This window comes from Apteryx rowi, unplaced genomic scaffold, assembly GCF_003343035.1.
Source record: "Apteryx rowi isolate R43461 unplaced genomic scaffold, aptRow1 scaffold_285, whole genome shotgun sequence".
Lineage (NCBI taxonomy): Eukaryota > Metazoa > Chordata > Aves > Apterygiformes > Apterygidae > Apteryx > Apteryx rowi.
Window position 1 is genome coordinate 778,611 of NW_020449252.1, and position 20,101 is coordinate 798,711.

At 36.1% G+C, this 20,101-nt stretch overlaps 1 protein-coding gene across 1 annotated transcript in view; it reads right to left on the bottom strand.

The window, feature by feature from the left end:
• The window catches only part of IL1RAPL1 (interleukin 1 receptor accessory protein like 1), a 356,120-nt gene that overhangs the window by 165,520 nt on the left and 170,499 nt on the right, over positions 1-20,101 (bottom strand). The window contains exon 5 of the mRNA XM_026069048.1: positions 9,270-9,344. Within this exon, the coding sequence (XP_025924833.1) occupies positions 9,270-9,344 (75 nt within the window). The remainder of the gene's footprint in view (positions 1-9,269; positions 9,345-20,101) is intronic.

Genomic DNA, 20,101 nt, shown 5'->3' on the forward strand with positions numbered 1-20,101 from the left:
AGATGGATTTTTCAAAATGAAACTTGTGTACTGTGCTGAATCTCAATACAAAGCATCCAAGACAAAGCAATGTTCAACACAGCATCTTGTAAGAGCACTCCTAATTTGAACTGCATAAGCATATGCTGACTTCACCAATAATACTGGAAAGGGTTTACTGTAGAACTGGAGAGCAGACTAATTCCTGGGAGAAAAACTGTACTAGTGTTTGTAGTTCCACTGATAGCCCAAAGACATCTTTAGTGAGATCAGCTTTACATGTGAAGATCATTGCTGCTCACAAGAGACCTGTATGTAGAGCAGAATATTCTGGAGGAGTTCAATAACTTAAAACAGTTATCAATCATAAGTATGTAGGATGCAGTATTTAATTTTAATTTTGATATTTACTATTTAACAGTTTTTAGGCACAGTCTTGTTAAGTGATTTTCTATTTTTTTGTATGCGAGGAAATGCCTCTGTGTGTTTCAATATTAGATATGATGAAATGACTACACATAATTTAGAAACATTCAGTGTAGTTTCACACCAGAAATATAGGGAAAATGATCACAGAACGATGTGACTCGTGATGTTTGAATTTTACATAATTAGAGTCTTTTTTTAATTTCAAAGGTTGCCAATCATGTACAGTATATGCTTATTTCTAAATTGCATTTCTTAGTATATGATATTCTGTATTTATTATGATTTTGCTTTTGATAATTTGTTATATCCTGCTGCCTCCCACAGAATGTTATAAACATTTTGCTATATTTGATCATATTTTACTGTGCTAGTAAGGGCTATATGAATTTTGATGGTTCAGGTAAGTTTTAGATAGGAAACAAAACTCTTGGAAGATTATCCAACTGAAACTGAAAACATGTAGAGGTTCCACAGTCTTCTCTCATATTAAAAATAAATAAGTTGGATGTATACTTTTTAACAGGAAAAATGAAAAATTGCACAATTTCAAATACAAAATTCCTACATAGTCTGTACAGAAAGAACAAAATGTAAATAACTGCAGAGAGACTGTACAGACTCCTTTTTATTGTATTAAATTCTACTTAAATGCTTAACACAAAGAGTGATTCAGAAAAGTTGGTTATATAGGACCCTGTAGAGCAGACATTTTTCAGTGTATTATAACCTAACATGAATAAAGAAGCTTGAGTATTCCTTCATTGCTTCAGAGAAAGGTTTCTCAGACAAAGCGTTAATAAAGTGAGATAAAATTTGAACAAATGTATCGGCAAGATTTCTGTATATGTACATATAGAGAAATATTAAATATACATACACCTGTATTTACACACAGATACACAGACACATGGAGAAAGAGAGAAAACTAAATATCTAAAATACACAGGTAAGCTATTTCTAGTTTTCTTAATTATGACCTTTTAGGTTTTGATTAAATTAGGAAAAAGAGCAGAAGATCTAGCTGACATGTTCTCACTGAGCTGCAACTGCAAATGTTTCTTTAGCATTGCTGAATGGTACTAACCTACATATTGTCTCTTAGTAAACTATGTTTGACCATATGTGGAGAACCTCAGCTACAGAATAACAAGATTATGCAATCTAAAGGTTGAGAGTCTATAGTGAGGACTATAGGGTACCTAAAAACTTAACACCCCCCCCCCCCAAGTTCTTAGTGACTGAAATTTCCCTTATTATGGTGTGGTTATCTTCTTCACTAAATGTTGGGGGGAGGGTTTTTTTTTTTTTTTTCTGAGTCAAGCCCTTTGAAAATCCTCAGTCCATTATTGACTTTGGGAACATACTTCTATGCTACACTTCTACATTTTGAAAATGGAAACCTGAGCTGAATGCCATGAAAGAATTTGAAAACTAGAGTCTTCTTTTTGGTAGAATGTATTAGACAGCATATATGAGTGCTTGTAGCTGATGAGTTTAAAATACTGTGCATATGGTAGAGCAGGAATTCTGATATTCTGATTTTCCTCATAGTACTGCTTTAGAGAAAAATAAGATAGCTTTTTGTTCAACTTCCATTCTCATAGCTTCACACTCTGTCCTACTGAATGATATTCCTTGAGCACCTTTATAAAAAAAAGGATATTACAATTTACTAAATTTAGTTTAAAAAAAACCACTGTTGTTATTGTTGCTGCTCCTGACACTTCATCTGCCCTCCAGTTATCTGTGCGTCTCTCCCACAGTGATTCTCTCTGATTATGCATTTCTACAGAGCCTAGAACAACAGCTCTTGAATCAGTTGAGATCCCTAACCATTATCATGGAAAAAATGACAACAGCATTAGTAGCAACATACAAAAACTTTTGCCTGTGTAGTCCAGATATAGGTAAACATTGTCCTGTACATGATTTTCTTAAGTAACTGTTTTACACTTTGAGGTCTGTTTCTGCAGGAAAAAATTATTAAAGACACTTGTTTTTTTTGCCAGATGCTGAAAACATGCATGTTCTTCATCCATTTATACCACATTTGAGTATTCTTGAACCAGTCTGCAGCTAAACCATTAACTGCACAAGTGAGTCTTTATTCAAAGCTTTTTGGATTGAATGCACTACTATTTGACAAGATGAGTCCATTAAACTGAACTTTATCTCAGAAAGTTGTGATATGGAATTAAAAATTTTCAGAACAGTGAGGCTAGGAATTATTCAATGAAAACTTTTCTTTAAAAATATTAATTTGTTGAAAATTAACTTTTTGCAATAAGGAGAAAAGATGAAACTTCTTTTGACGTTGTTAAAAAAACCCTAGTATTATTCTGAAAGAAAAAAAAAAACAGTTCTCAGGTAAAAATTACATTGTATGTGTGAAACAAATTTTGAATTTACAGTTCTGAATATTCACACCTGAATTTTTGTTGCCCATATTATATTTTCATAATCATAGAATATAACAAAGAACCAAAGTGCCCAATTAAATCAGATGGTTGAAAACATTGACTATTACCAGGGTCAGTGCTATTATACTCAAGCTACACACTACAAATTATCTACAGATATAATTTGGAAATATTTTCAGAAATTATATGTAAATAAACCCACTTTTTCAAAATTCAGTTGGAACAGATACAATTCTGTAAAGTAGTAAGTCRATTCAATTCTCCCTCCTATGCCTACCCATCAAATCATCACTGATGACAAGATAGAGTCTTTCAATGGATTAATTATGGGGAATCTAGAGTTATCCACCTGCTATGTGACTACAGCAGTTGGGATTTCTAGACTGTGTTCATGTTTCTCTTGAATAGTACTAAGCAACACAGATCTTGCCTATCTTCCAAGAGCAGATCACATTCAGACTAGCACAGCCAAGGCAACAAATACATTTGCTGTAACTTGTTAAATACTATTTCAATGCTAAAGTCTCTTTAAATCTGTAACTAATTAGTTAGGGAATCCTTTCCTGTTCTGATACAGGAAAAACTATCTGAAAACATACAATAGATTTTTAAAACCTGTGCTGTTCTTGGAGCTCTGATTTTAGGGTTTAAGCAAAAGTAACAGTATGGAATTGGAGGGACAAACATGACCTGTCTTCACTTTCTGCATATTGATGATCACTCCAATTACACTGGCATGTCTTTCTCATGGACAACAAGAAATTGAAACAAAAGAAAAATTCTCTTGCTTTTTGGATCCAGTAATTTCATTACAGAATAAAAGAATAATTCCTCTATCTTTTCTTCTCAGTTATTCAGGACACATGTTTGTTCAGAGTTTGAGATTCAGAACTGAAAGCAGAACAGGAGAAGGTATCACCTGAGAAAAGACTCCTAAACTTGGGGACGATCTGCCTTTCCCACTCTGTGATGGGACTGGATTAATAGTGAAGGGGGCAGCTCTCCACCAAACGGTAGTGATATTTATCGGAAGTCTGACCTGCTGCCAATAAATTATTGCTGGATGTTTCCTACCAACATTATCTAACAGCTGATGGCGTAGCTAAACTCTCTTCTTAAGCTCTTACCACTCTGTATTTGGGCAGAGTTTGCACAGATATACATTTTAAAGAGGAATCAAATGAGGGAGAATCTAGTCTCTCTTAATGTAAAGGGTGCTAGTGAGGCAGTAAGGGTGCCCCAGCACCAGACTGCTGAGACCCAGTTCGCAGCCCAAAGTCTGAACGTCTGGGCTGAGAGGAAAATCACACACTGGCTCCACACTGTGAATGGTACCAGTGGTTGGAGGCAATGCTTTACCTTTGACTTTGCAAGGGCCAGTGTCTGTCCCAGGCCTTCATTTAATGGGTACATCCTAGTTAGCAGCGTGTGCTGCCACACCGAAACAGTGTGGAAAGGGTTGGGGTTTTCTTCCTCAGAAAATATCGTTTCAGTTTAAAGAACACTGGTGTAATTAAGAAAGATAAGCTTAAAAATAGATATATGATCATGAAAAAGATTCTGTTCCTGTTAAGGAGTCAATATGGCATTCAGATGAATTGTACAGAGATAAGAAATAATTTTAGATACTCTTTCAGTTTAATTTTCAGACAGAATAGAGACACAGATTGCTAGTTAATTCATATCACTTTAGTTAATTTATTTACACAGCTACTGATTAGGCTAGTTAAGGAGTGCTTTCATCATTAGCAAGGTCAATTTGTGCGGAAGATTTTTATAAAAATATGGTGTTATAAAAGACTAGTATTCTCCTCTCCCTGAAGACTTACCTCTTGGAATTCTTTCTATCTTTCATTTAGAAACAATAAATAAAAGGAGTTTTAGTGACTTTTTTCATTGATATGTGTGGGGGAGGGGGATAAATAATAAGCAAGTCCCAATTCATCAGGTAGTATTATTATATTAGTATTATTATATTAGTATATTATTGAAAAAATGTCCTAAAGACAAATAAGAAAAAAACCTGTCCTGCATATTTGGTTCAAAAGTGTAATTTTTTAGTGTTGGATGGAATTCATGCACTTCAGATGACAGTGAAAATGTCTGGGTCCCTATGCAAACTTCTTTCTTAGGTCCACTCATACAGTGCTCAGATTCTTTCCTTCCTTTTTTCCCTTTCTCTGACATCAAGACCATCTAAAAATAATGCAGCAATTGTTTTTTTTTTTCTAGGAGAATTTTGGCATTTCAAATTACAGCCTTGTGCAGAATCAGGAAATGGAAAATGCTGTATTGAAAAATGGGGAGGACAGAGGCTAACTAACTTGTGAGATGTCTAAAATCATTATTTAGTGGTGTTTTATTCAAATCCAGTACTGTCTGGTGTGGAGATGCACCTGTCTTCTTTCGGAACATAAAGATAAACCAACTGGATAATAAAACTAGATTTTCTAGAATCAGATTGAAAGTATGCTTCCTCTTTCCTTGAGGAAGTAAGCATATTTTACAGCGCCAGTGAGAAATCTGCTGTTCCCTGATAGACAGGTGAAATTGAAAAGACTCAAAATTTGCCAATATAGAAAACCAGAACAGAATTTATACATATATACATACATATATATATATACACACACACATATAGATATAAACATCTACATGAGCCTAGAATTAAAAAGAAACAATCAGTTATCTGAAATATAGGATTTTTTATATATAAGAAACAATGTCAATTAATTCACTTCTGAATGATGCCTGAACTGAATTCATTTCTGAGGCCTGAACTCAAAGGTTCTTACTTTTATTATTTTTAAAAGGAATTTTAACCTTAGCAGAGATTCTTTCATTTGATTTTGGTAGTGTGCTGGGGGTAAGAGAAGAATATCACGAGAGACAGTTCCTTATTTTTTATGTTGTTCTCCATTACTTGTGCCTTGYCAGTCAATAGTTATCCCCTACTTGTGGAGACTTTTCTCCTTGCCTTAACATGTTGCTGCCAGCCCACAGCATGGCTCAGTGCTAAGTGGGAAACACTGCTCATCCTCTGACAGTTCCAAGCTTGTTGCAGGTTGCATGCTTTTGAAGAGTATGTTCAACATATTTTATTTGGAGTCATTGTTTTCAGAGAAGCAGTTTATACTGAACTTGCCAGAGCTACTCAAGAACTCCTAGTAGGAGAAAAGCTTTTAAAAAAACAGTATTTTTACTCTTGCAACAGAATTATCGATTACAAAATTGGGAGTGAAGTTACAAATGAAAAAGATTCAGTGCAGATCAGAATATGTTGGGCACTAAGCTTTCTTTCTCCATGTAGGATTTCTTGCCTCATGCTTTGGCTGTAGGAGCTCACACTTAAGAGAATTCTTCCAGAAATGAATTCCTTCTTCAATTTCTTTCCTGCACTTCTACTTGGAAACTTTCTGGTTAATATTTAATGTGATAAAAAGAAATTTCTAACGAGGTCTCAAAAATTCCCATGACTCTGTAAGGCTGCTAACCACACTTTAGCCATATTTAACACTCTCCCAAATATCAAGTGAATAGTGCAACAACTTTCTCACAACGAAGATGCATAGCTTTAGCTTCATGGGAGTCTTTAGGTTCATAGGATCAAGGAGTGCAGATCTTCCAGCTCTGGTTTGTTTCCTTGCATCTTAGAAAGTCAAACCACAGCTGTTAGCGCATACCGTAACATTTCATTAGTCACCCATTAGAGAAACTCCTCCCCATACGTGCAGTCACTTCTTGGTCTGCTGGTGTTTTACAGAAGCCATGCAACACAGTAATACAGCAGAACTGTGGTTCCATGACATTAATTTTAAATGCTGCTGTATAGAAGAGACCAAAATGTCTCAGCAATAAATGTCAGGCRTCTCGATCTCTTTTTGAATCACTGGCAGTAATCAGACAGGCCTGGAGTCATCCCACCTTGATTTAGACGCTTTGTGGAAGTACCTTAGTTTAAGAACGGAACTCCAGAGGCTCCTTCAGCAGCAAATACACTGGGATTACTGAGCTCTTTCCCTAAGGAGTGCCCACCAGCATTCTTAAACAGCCTGCCAGCTCAGGACCATTCTGGAGTAAACCATCGCTATTAATGTTCCAGCACACCATGCCCAGCTGCACAAGGGCACGCATTCCTGTACATTATGTATACACTCCCAGTGTATACATACTGCCCAAATACTCATACCCTGCCTTCATGTCCAGTTCAAGGTGAAGGACTGCAGCCAGGTGAGAAGCACAGAAGAATTGGGGGACATACCAGCTCTACGCCTCATGGACTGCTGAGCTGCTGAGTTAAAACCCAGACTACCTCAAGCTCCTTGCTCTTCCTTTTGTGTGCCACTCACTCCTCCAGCCTTATTTGTTTCCCGAATAAAAGACAAACACACCACCCCAAACACATTCTGGAGGACAAACATCTGTTTTCCAGTAGTGTCTAGGCCAGTCTGGAACATCTGACCGCCCCAAGCCTCAGGTGGGCAGGCGGCTGCTAGCTTATGTAACTACCTAAGGTTTGGCTAAGTGAATCTGAACTTTATTCCAATGTCAAAACATTTTGTATTTTTTTAGGATATGAACTGGCCCATTGAAAACAATGATATAATTCCTCAATGAAAGCAAAATACAGGCCTTTCAAACAGTATCTAGCAGGATCAAAACCTTAAATCTAAACAGAGAGGTCCAAAACAATTTTCATGTCAGAAGTTATCAATTTTTCACACTTGCTCCAGCTCTAACAGGCTTTTYCACAGACTTTTAAGCAATAAATTAATACATTCTTGTAGCTTCCTGATAGAAGGTAAAGTATTACAGCTTCACACTCTTTTATGGTCAGTCCTTCCAATATGTATCTGAAGCTGACATTTTCAAGTGAATACTTTCACATTCATCAGTAGCTATTTAGCCTTCTTAAAAAGTGTCTTTTCCATAACCATGCATTTCTCAAATTATTCATTCTATTTCTTAGAACTATGAGAAGTCAAAGATATGATTAATCCTAAATATCATACAGAAAAACCCTCTAGATAGCCACTAAGAATTACACTCTTTTTAAATTAGTCTCATCAATACAGTATATTTAGGCAAGACAATGGCCCAAAAAGGCTCTGCATTTTTTTCCAAAAAATATTTCAGTAAGCAACATTAGTTAGGAAAAAAATGTGCAGAGTCATTTCTCATTATGTTCCTTAGGTTTGTATGTGAATGAAAAGAAAAATCATCTAGGAATGTCATACAGGAGAAGTTTTTTGATTTGCTATATCGAAACAACACCTTCAAAACAAAATAAACTAGTTCTATAAGGAAATTTATTTACATCTACTCTTCTTTATGTAACTGTTTCAGAAAATATGTGTATCAACATCTCAGAACATTATCTGAATAACTACAATTACTTTATGTAATATTTTATGATATCAAAACAAAGATGAATTACACGATGATCATTACTCGATATAGGCTGGCAAGAACCACAAAATGCTCTGCCAATGGCTGTAATACTTCATTTGCAAGATTTCTGCTTTTCCTGGTGTTGTGCAGCAGAATCTCCTGGGTTTTGCTTTTTTTTTCTATATTGCAAAGGTTTGGTTGAGATTTAGACTGAACCACCAAATTTGTTTCCATTTGTTTCCGTAGCTAACATGCTAGAAGATCTATCAGTCGGTTACAGTATGGACACCAAAGCATAATTCCAGTGTAACCTACCCAGGATTGATTCTTACAAGTTGCCCTCTGTGTCAAGCTGCAAAGGAGATGGATTGTTACATCCTGCAAGCTGTAGTAAGTCATTCACTTAGCTGTGGAGCCTTAATTCCCTGTACAGTAGTAGGAGACCAAAGTGACAAAACATACCCACCATCCACTAAGCTGAAAAAAGTGAAAAGGTTTCTTCATGACCGAATTTCTCTCCACTCATTGTCACAAAGACTACACCCCTCAGATAATTGTACATTCAAAATAATCACATACTATTATGTGTTTTCTCACTGTCTCCCAGTAGGTTTTAGACCAGTACAACTTTTACAATTACAGAATATTTTTGCAATTCTATAGATAATCGCCAAAGCAAAGAAGTCTTTCAGGCAAAATTTAAACTGCAAAATCACAGTAAGTCTTAAATAAACAGTGAATTTTAAGTACAGAAAAGTTTTTTTTTWAATAAAAAAAGCTCAGGTACACATATATGTATAAAACTTCAGCAAACTTGAATAATTATCAGTAATATTCAAGACCTTATCATTTAGTATTAATTACTACAAATTAATCATGAGCAACACTCTCCTAGATGGCATATTATACAGCTCTGCATTTAAACAAGGTGTGTTTTAATGTCTTTTCAATGAAAATATTAACGTTGCCATATCATCATATTAGCATCACACATTAGTACACAAAATATCTTCATATAATTTGAGTAGAAATTATGTGTTTGCTACTTACCTAACTGGGTCTCCTGAACTGTTAGCTTACTCTCCAAAGGGTGTAAAAGCTTTGGTGGTTTATCTGTTAGTGGTGCTAGAAAAGAAAGAAATTCAAACATGTAGTTTTCTGATTACCATTGTGTAGAATATTACCTGATTTTACATATATTGKCTCAGAAAGTTTTTGATTTTTCTTTTGTTTAACTAATGTTCATACCTTTGGTAGCTGTCTATTTTTTAAATTAGAGAGTAAATATAGCTCCAAAATTTAGAATATTTCATATAATGAGATATTGGAGGCAGTTGTGTTGAAAGTCATTTCTTTAAACCCTCACAAAAAAAAACTGTAATAACGTCTTTACAATTGTGTGTTTTCATAAACCTTAGCCAGCATTGTAACATTTGTTATAATATTAACTAAATAATTCACCTTACCTTTTTATGAGATACATTCATTAACAGACAAATAATTTAAATAAACTAAGTTACTGTAAAATTATTCTGAACATTTGATGAACATTTTATTTAAAAAGATTTTCCCACCACTGAATCTTTTGAAGCTAGGGTAACAGAAGAAGGGTTAGTTTTCAGAAGCTAGGGTAACAGAATAAGGGTTAGTTTTCAAAATCCAAGGGATGGATGTAGTGAAACAGTGTCAAGACTCCTAATAAAATGATTTCKCTCGTTCTGTTAATCTACCCTAAAAAAATTTTTAGTAAAATTATGCAAACTATGGAATAAGAACGGCACTTGTAATGGTCCAAGAACKTTGTCGAGGTGCTGACAGGAACCTATTGAAGCATGTTCAAACCAAGCAGCTAGTGTAGTCATTCTACTAGATTCATCATCTGTATACTTAATTCATAAAAGTGACTGATTATTACTACTTTTGTTGCTGTTAGTAAGCCTACTCTTCACTGATCTCTGACAGATAAGTACATGAGGTATGAAAAGAAGAACATTCATTTTTTTTCTTCAAAATGATTAGGAAGTGCTCATGGGAGAGCTCCAACTTTTGTAGTCACCTAGAACATTCGGATGTTTTGCTTTTCAACATTAATTCATATTTAAGTCTTTAACGCTGATTATGGGCTGTCAGAGATTTAAAGTACATTTGACATTTTTATATAACTCTATACTGTTTGCTCCCTCCAACTTGTCAAAATCACTGTTCCCTTCCTTACTGACACACACACATCCACATGTGTATGGGATTAATCTACTAAAGGTACTCATTTCTTGTCGTCTGAATTGCAAGAGAGATTTAGCTGCTTTAGCAGCTTTTTAGCTGCAAAGAGAATTATCAGTGCCCTTTGAAATCTACAGTATTAATTTTAACACTGCAGCAAGTACAGAAGGGATCCATTATTAACTCAAATGTTTCTGCTTTAAAGAGATTTTCATTTACCTGATGCGAGCGTAAACCCACGCAAGTGGGATCTGGGATATTGACCCATCAGTGCTAGGGCTGAATCAAAAAATCTCTTCAGAGACGGCAAAGAACTGGAGTTATTCCACAGCCCCTCTTTCAGTTCATTCTTCCAGCAACAGATTCTGCTTTCCACAGGAAAGCATTCTGCACCATAGACTGCAGAGAGAGCCCAGCTGTGAAAGACTTTTAGGCAACATCACTGGATTTTGTATTACTTTTCTTTACACTGATTTGAATGCTTTTTAGCTTTCTCTCTCTCTCTCTCTCTCTCTCTTTTTTAATTTCTTGGGGGCTAAAGTGGGTGGGAGGAAAAAAGATTTAAATTGCTGGGATATGGTTTTTCTTAAACTGCAAAATTAGTCATTCCCATTTCTTAACTTCTCTGTAAAGGCTCATAATTAATCAGCACATTGCCATTTTATAAAAATCATCCACTATGAATTTAAATTTAGTTTTGCAGTTCTGTCATTCTCAATTACCATTCATCAGATAATGTTTTCTGAGTCACTGTTGTTCTAAATCTGTTTTAAGACTCTTCAAAGCAAACAAAGTTCTTTCATTGTAAGTAAAGATATAGTAACTGGTAGTGTGAATCTGAACACAGTAAAYGAGTAGATTAGAAAACAGTATATATATTTTTTTCTTTATGCAAAGACCTACATTAATTTTGTGGTCCTATACCTCAGGTCCCTAAGAGGCTTCCTACTTTTAAATCAATAGGCAGTAAGACATTAATACTAGTACTACATAGGTAAATCACACATAAACAGCAATATGAAGTTATTATATAATTTTTGCCCAATAAAATTTTCATGTAACTTCTGAGGTTCAACTCTTCAATAGAGAATTTAGCAGAGAAAGTGTGACTGAAAGTAATAAATAAGACCTGTAACTGATATATTAAGCTCACAGGATCACGTAGGCTGGAAGGCACCTCTGGAGGCCATTTGGTCCCACCTCCTGCTCAAAGCAGGTCCAGTTAGAGCAGGCTGTTCAGGACTTTGTCCAGTCAAGTTTTTAATACCTCCATGGACGGAGATTTCACAACTTCTCTGGGAAACCTGTTGCAGTGTTTGATCACCCTCATGGTGAAAAACCTTTTCCTAATATCTAATCAAAATTTCCCATGTTTCAGCTTGTGTCTGCTGCCTCTCATCTTTCCACAGGGCATCTCTGAGAAGAGTCTGGATCCATCTTCTCTACAAACCTCTCATTAGGTAGTTGTAGACAGCAATAAGGTCTCCTCGAGCCCTCTCTTCCCCAGGCTGAGCTAGCCCAGGTCTCTCAGCCTCTCCTCATACATCAAATGCTCCAACCCCCTGACCACCTTGGTGGCCTGTGCTGGACTCAGTCCACCATGTCAATGTCYTTCTGGTTCACTGGGGAGACCAAAATTGGACACAACACTTCAGATGCCAAACTGCATTCTCACAGGTGCCAAACACAGGTGAAAGATCACCCTCCTGGACCTGCTAGCTATGTTCTCACTAAGATAGTACAGTTGTGCAGTTGGCCCTTGCTGACTCATGCTCAACCTACTGTCCACCAGGTTCCTTTCTGCAAAGTTTTTTCCTATCCAGTCGGCCCCAGCCTGTACTACTGCACACAGTTATTCCACTCTGTGTGCAGGACTTAGCATTTGCCCCATGACCCTCAGTCCATTTCTCCAGCCTGTCAAGGTCCCACAAATAGCCACCCTGCCCTCCAGCATGTCACACATTCCCCTCATTTTGCTGAGAGTGCACTCCATCCCATGATCTAGGGGACAGAGTATAAAAAAAGCTATAAACAACATTAAAACAAAGATACACCACAGGTTAGGGTTAAATGTATTGTATACCTACTTTAAGGTGATATTTGCCAACATTTGCAATAAGGAAGAATTCCAATGAATTAATATTTTAAAGGATAATCATAAGACAATGCAATGGTAAGGTCTCTGTCTTGGGGCAAATATCAGCATTTCAATGTTGCATTCCACATAGATGTCTGCTAACCTAATATCGTTGTAGGCATCTCTATACTACAGGCAATCACATCTCCTACATTCAACTCCTTCAAAATGCTGGAAAAATGAAAGCATCCCTAGGTATTCTGCATTCCAAAATTTTAGACCRTAGGAAAATACTGTGATTGGGAGTACTATAGGCAAGAAAAATCATTTCAACAGCTTTGTTTAATTGTAATATCTATCTACATACCTCTAACAAACATTTAAAGATGAATTGCTCAATCAACAACACATTAAGTACCTGTTATTTTATTTATTAGCCTGCAAATATATGCATGCTTTCCTGGTAATTGATCTACATGGACTGAGGCAGAGCTGAGTTGTTCTCCAGCTGCCTCCCTCCCTTTCAAGTTTACACTCTCTACAGACAATAACATTCATGGGCAGCAATCCTAATTTAGTTTAGAAGCTTTCAAAACTTTCTGCAGTCCTAGTTTACTTTAGAAGCTCTGAAGTAGACCTATGTGTCTCCTATAAGCTGTTTCTTATCCTTCAAACCATGGAATACAGACTCTTAACCTGGTTAAGTCATCATGCAACAGGCTAATAAAAATTTTAACACAATTTTCAGATAGATATGTTGAGGTCCTGGTATCTAGTAATTTGAACAGCAAAACTAGAATTCAATCCTTTCTTCCCACCCTTTTACTAAATAGCAAGAACTGACTAAAAACTACAACACTCAGAACTATAGTTCGTCTCTTAACAAGTTAAATACTTTATATTCTTTTTTATGAATAGATGTGAGAAGGTAATAATTTTCATGTCCTACAAAAACATCCATGATTCCAAAGCTCTTTCTGCTCTGTAATGTATGGGAAGACTCAGAATTCTGTTGAAAGTTTTAAAAAATAAAGAGAGGGTCCTCTGTCCCCTAGGTAATTATTGACATGGTTGTCATGCAGAAGGAACAAACGGTGTTCAAATTACTATTCTTAGCAATGGGGTTCTCAAGTTTCTTGGCAAGAAACTTCTGGATATTGTATACTGACACATGGGTTCACATTCTTTTTCTCTTTCTCTTTCTCTTTCTTTCTCTTATTTTTCTTTCTCTTTCTCTTCCATTTCTTTCTTTCTCTCTTTTTCTCTTTCTCTTTCTCTTCCATTGTCTCCCTTGCTCTTTCTCTCTTTCTTTCTTTTTCAGTTAAGACTTAAGAATCTTATTCCAGCCAAAGTTAACCAAAACTGGTGTGTTGCCCTCAAAAAATTGAGTTTTGGCAAGTCAACTTCTTGCAAAGAAAAGCTGTTGAGTCTCAAAATCAAATTTACCACCCATCCAATGCTTGATTTCTGAACCATCTCTGCTGAACTCTTTTCCTAGTATCTAATCAACGGGCTTACTGTTATATCATAACAAAACACAAATAGTTTTGCCTATCAACTCTTCAAACAAATCTGTATCTTACCTGCTCTTCATTTAAAAAAATAACTAAATTAGTAAAAAAGAAAAAAGAATCATCACTGAAGTAACTGATTCTTAACTTGTTATAAAATTAATATTTAACTTTAGAGGTATCATCCAACTGCAGGCACTGAGATCCTGTCTGCAGAGAAAGCGTCTAAATTCACTTTTCATATCTATCAGATTGAATGCATTTTTAAAACATATTGAACAATTTGTCTTGCRGTGATAAAACTGAGAGCCACCACAATCAGTCACCCAAGTGGAAACTAGCCAGAAGATAATATTTTTACATCAGCCACCTACTCCTCTTTCTAAGCTGCAGCTTTAACTTCAGATGCTTAAGGTCACATGATACATACATTTGCTCGATGAGAACTGACTCTGCTCCAAAGAGGCTCAAAAGAGAAAAAATAAATGATGCTATTTGAAGAGACCAGCCACCTGTTAGAAATTAATATACCTAATGAAGAAAATATTAAACCAAACTATGCATCAAAATACTGTGAATCTGGTCYTCAAAAAATGAAATTGCCTCAAAACCCAGGCTTTTTAATAGAAAAAGAATGATTCCAAAGATCTATATTTAATTCTGTTTTACAAAGTGATGAGTGTACTCAAACTCTTTCTTTGAAATTGTAATGACTACATATAGCCTTTTTAAAAATCACTGAGGAAATCTTTATATAAATTATTTGATTTCAAATGCTGAAGCTCTAAGCTGAGTACTAAACATTGCAAAAGCTAYGACAATTTAAGTTTTGCCTGCACTGAATGATGGCTGACACTGGAAGTGGTAAAATAAAGCAAACCTTTGAGCTAYACTTAGAATGCATTTGCACGGCCCTCCCTACAGTGTTTGCAGTGATTCCTGCATGGCTACAAAACAAAAGTCAAAGAGAAGGTTACTGTTAACAACAGCTGCCTTACGTAGTCATTTTGAGTTTTCTGTACTTTAAAAAAATTTCTTGTTCTGCTGTCTTATTGAAGTAAAACTTATTTTTTGAGGACGAAAATCCTTCTGATCTTTTTGAGGTGTGAGGTAATACAATGAGCTCAAACCTTCCCATGTTCATGAACTCAAGTCTGTTTTTCAAAAAAATGACTGTCCTGTAAGATATTACAACTGCAGTACAGGGTTAAATAGAAAATAATTCAGTACTATGCCAAGGCAAAACATTCCTACTCTTTGAAATCAAAAGATACCAGAAAGACTTGGTTCTTTTCTTGGAATCCACACTGTTTCTTTGAATTCAGCCCTCCGTTCCAAAAGAGCCCCTATCTTTTCTTCCTTAGAAATGAAGAGAATTCCTCTTTACTATTTACTTTCCTACTGATTTTCTGAGCCTGGGTTTCTTTCTGTCCTCTCTTCATTCTGCTACTGTTGGCATGTACAAGTGGCCTCAGGGAGAAAGCACTGCCAGCCGAAAGGGGATATTCGGGCTGATTTTTACACAGCTAAAACTCCAAACACGCTTTGGCAAAGTGCCTGCAACTGAGAAGACGCGTGCTCCAGCTGCCCAAAGAAATGGCCAGCATGTGGCCATGAAACAAGTAAGGTATGCCTGGCTTCTAACCACAGCATTAACTGCAAACATTTAGCCAAGCCTTGTTGAGCGTGATAACCTCACACCAAGAGCAGCGGAGAAGATTTTAAAGGAGATTAAAATAATACATTTGGTTTTTAGATTACCATGCTAAAATGTCCACTTTGTGAAAGTGTTCATAAGATGAAGTACTATCAATGATACCTCTGATTCCCTCAATGAAAAGCCATCATTTATGAAAAGCTACCATAGATGGCAATATTTAGCAATCACARGTAATTATAGAACAGGAGGAAAAACTATAACATTTCAGATGATAACTTCAGTACCTTGGAAAATACTGGTTTATGGKTTTTTTTGTGTTTTTTTGATTTTTTTTCCCCAGTAGTGATGTYTGTAAAAGAAAGAATRTAGTAGCAGTAGTCTATAGCAGGTTGCAATAATACTAATTGTGTGCAGTCTAAGCCTGCAGGCTTCAAACATTAATATACAGTTACTGTCCAGGTGAATGTTACTGTTGAGATCTCTGAGACTCCTCAGAGCATTTGTAAGTATGTGAAGGATAAAYGTAAATAATGCAATATAAGGCTTCTTATTTTTCCCGAGATATGGTAAGCCTATAGCCTTACGAGTTCAGATACAYCACAAGAGAAATTATTGTCTTTTTTAAAATACACATATGACAAGGTCTTTCATAAAAAGAAAATTCTTTCTACCTGCTTGAAACTTCTAATAAGCTTAAATTTCATTTCTCAATTACAATCAGATTAGTTTTCATTCACAAGGGCATCATTTACAATCGTATATACCATGAAAGGCACAGCATCCCTACAGGAGTGTTATGTCTCAATCCTGGTTATATCCTGAATCAAGCAGTTCAAACTGAGGGCAGACACATATAAGGATACTAAAGATATGTGCATGAAGCCATAGGCAGACGATCATAAATGAGCTGCCTAACGTGACTTAGTTATCTCTGTGACTGGTTGAAGAGCCACTTTTATCTGCAAGAATGTTCCCATAAATCTTGCAGTCAGAGACAAAAATTCTGCCTCAACTTTCAGTTTATGTCTTTCTCATTGTCTTCTCCTTACCACATACTAAAAAAACCAACCTTAGTGATATGGGCATACAAATGATAACATTCTTTATTTCTTATACTTAATCTCTTCTACCGATTTTTTTTCTGAAACTGAGGTTACAATCCTCAACTTTTTTATGTGAAAAAGTCTTCCTAAAATAACTATTGTAATGCTGTAAATAGAATATTAGCACTTCCTGTGAGAAACAGCAGAAGCAGATAAAATGTGAGCTAATAAAGATGTCATTATTATGCAAAAGTTTCAATGATGCTTACTGGGACAGGAAAAGACATTGCAAAAGCAAATCCTAGGAGAAGACATAAAGAATATTTCCAAGAATTTTTCTATAAGGTTTTAAGCTCCAGTGTTTAATGATGGGTTGAATACTGGAGGAAGACCAAATGCATGCAGCCACATGTTTCATTATCTCCTCATTTCTAATTGAAACTGATGTGACATTTGTGCTACCCCTRTGACTTCAGAGAAGGTGCATATATTGCTCTTGTTTCTGCTAGTCTTCTTGAACACACAAGTCATTTCCCAGTGGTCTCCAAGAAAAAGGTTCAGATAATCAAAATGCTGTCATCACAGATGCTAATGTACTCTTGAAATACAAAAGAGCCTAAAAGTATATGTAGTTTAAACAGCTGAGTGAAATATCAGCCTAACATCTCTTCATTACAGATTTAGAATTTATATTTTGATCTTACAAAGGGGGAAGGAAGGAAAGAAGGAAGGAAGGAAGGAAGGAAGGMAGGCAGGCAGGCTTTTATCCTAAAATAGAGGCAGGATCCAAAAAAAAAAGAGAGATCCAAAWTTTAAAGAAAAAGGGGTCAAAAGTGAGTATCCAAAATAAACTCTTTTCTCACTTTCATAAAGCTGATATACACTATAGCATGGTTTCTCTACAACACTAATCCCTAAAGCAAGATGATGGGGCTGAGATTTTCCATGCAGATCTATGAAAATGATCTCATGCAAAAGCCTGGCCTCCCTCTGCTTGGTCTGTTCAATTTGCCCTTTTGCTTACATCTAAGTGATACCAGATCTCCTGTAAAAACTGAGAAAAGGTTAAAATGATGGTTGCCACTTGTCCATAAACTAGTTTGTGATATATACCTGTGTGTTTAATYAAAATAAGTGCTTTTGTCAGCAGCAGATGAGGCCACACTTCCACTAGCACGTCCACCAGTAGATTCTCTGATGTCTAAGCTGAAACGTGAAGCTCACTACAATTTCTCTCAGCAAGAATTTTGTCTATTTCGTTCTGGCCTCTGAAGCCAAAATAGCCATCTCTCTTCCTGCCAGAGTGCCATGAATGGCTGCTTTTGGATAATCATTTTCATTTGCTTGAGGAGGACCCTCACACTGATGCATAGCTTACRTTACAGGGCACTGTTATAAACTATGGCAATGGGATCTCACATCTGCGCAGCCTCTGACTRTTCCCTCTGCCCTTTTAGTGATGACATCAAGCAGCAATAAGCTGGGGACACCGTAGACCCCTACAACTGGTATCTTCTAGCATTCAAATACTGTATTCTTGGTTTGCTTTCCAGTTTCTTCTACAGTCTTATCCATACRGTGTTTTCCATAAAGCACCTTGTTTCTCTCTGGGGGTACTGCCTATTTTCATCATCACCAGTTTGTGAGAACTACGGGATTAAATAAATCTTGTTCACCTCAGTCAAACTGCATGTGCTATTGTTTCTATTACTGTTTCTATTCCAAGACAAATGAAAGGTTTGGGGTATATGTTTTCTAGCACTTTGTAAGTCTGCCARCCTATATTAATGATTATTAGAGGGGTCTATACAGACTATGACACTTACTGTAACCAMTTCTGGGCCTATGTATTTGTCCAAACAAGTTAGAACCCATGAGGGTATTTTTATGCATCTATATCTATGTGTTATGTTATGTCTCTGTCGAGAAGAGTCTTCAGTGGTGTGTTGTATAAAACATGTATAAAGCTTGTGAAACAAATAGAAACATAGGCAGTGTTCTTAACAACTGGGGTACCCAAACAGATTATGTATTCATGAAGCAAAACAGAGATTTATATAGATCATGAAGTTTAGACGAACAAGTAAGAAAAACTAGATTCACACATCTCACATCAAGCAAGCGTCCTGCAACACACGCTATTATAATTTCTCTGCACATAGTCACTGATCCTCTTTTCACATCATTTCCCTTAGCCTATTTTGTTTTGTCTGTAYGTTAAAATATGCAAAAAAGGTATCACAGAATTATGCTCTGTGTCTAGACCAAACACATTTTCTTTACAGCCTTAACAATTACTCTGCTATTCTTACTGTATGACTCCCAAAAAATCTCAGTTTAATAATAATTTTATTGTCCRATTAATCCTAGGTGCATACATTTTCTTATTCCACCTCACTTTTGCCCTTGCAAAYTCAATTTTGGCATCCATTATTATATCGTTTCTTCATTTTTTTCACAATAACTCACATTTTCCCCAGAAATTAATCACTGGTTTCCATTTTTGGCCAATCTTCTTGTATACCTTGTCTCAGATTTAAATTCCAAACCAAAGTGACTAGAATGTACTTTCCCTCATTTAAATCCACTTATTGTAGGACACCAATTTTAGGAACTGAACAGTGATAGAGGTGGGAATATCTACCTGCCTTCCTTCTATTACTACTTCCTTTTTTTTAAGAGTTAGGGCAGATGGGTTTCAGAAATACTGTAGCTCATGACCTTTGCATGCAAATTCTAGATGCTTAGTTTTTCATAATTAAATCTTTCTGCCGATAATGCTGACATTTCAGATTCAGATTTCTGAGACTGTAAGGAGGCACTGTAAAGGGAATAGAGCCCTATGGACCCTGACCACTCCCACCCTTTCTGAGAGCTGACGTTTAAAGGCTCTGCAATTAAAGTTTTTACATATTGCATAGAGTTTCCTCCTTCAGGATTTGCAGTCAACCTTTTAATTCTGTTGCTCTACGTCAATATTATCTCATTTAAAAGACGACTTATTTTCATTCCCTCTGTTATGGATCTGCACATGTCTTTCACTTGTTCTCTAGGTTAGTTGCAGTGATTTAGCCTTCTGAATTTGTCTTTGCTCTGCTAGAAATTTGGACATAAGACCATTTCTTGTGGCATAAAAACTAAGCAAGAAAATCCTTGATTTTTACTTTTGTGAATAGTTTGGGGGGCTTTTTTGTGCTTTTTATACTTTGCATAGAGTGCAGACTAACTTTTCTGTTMCCTCAGGCAGCTTTTTTAAATCTGCTCCAATCACGTGAGCTCTTTGCTTTTTAAGTTGGGAGAGCYTGGACTGGAAGAAAGCAAATGTCACCCCTATCTTCAAGAAGACTAAGAAGGAGGATCCAGGGAACTCC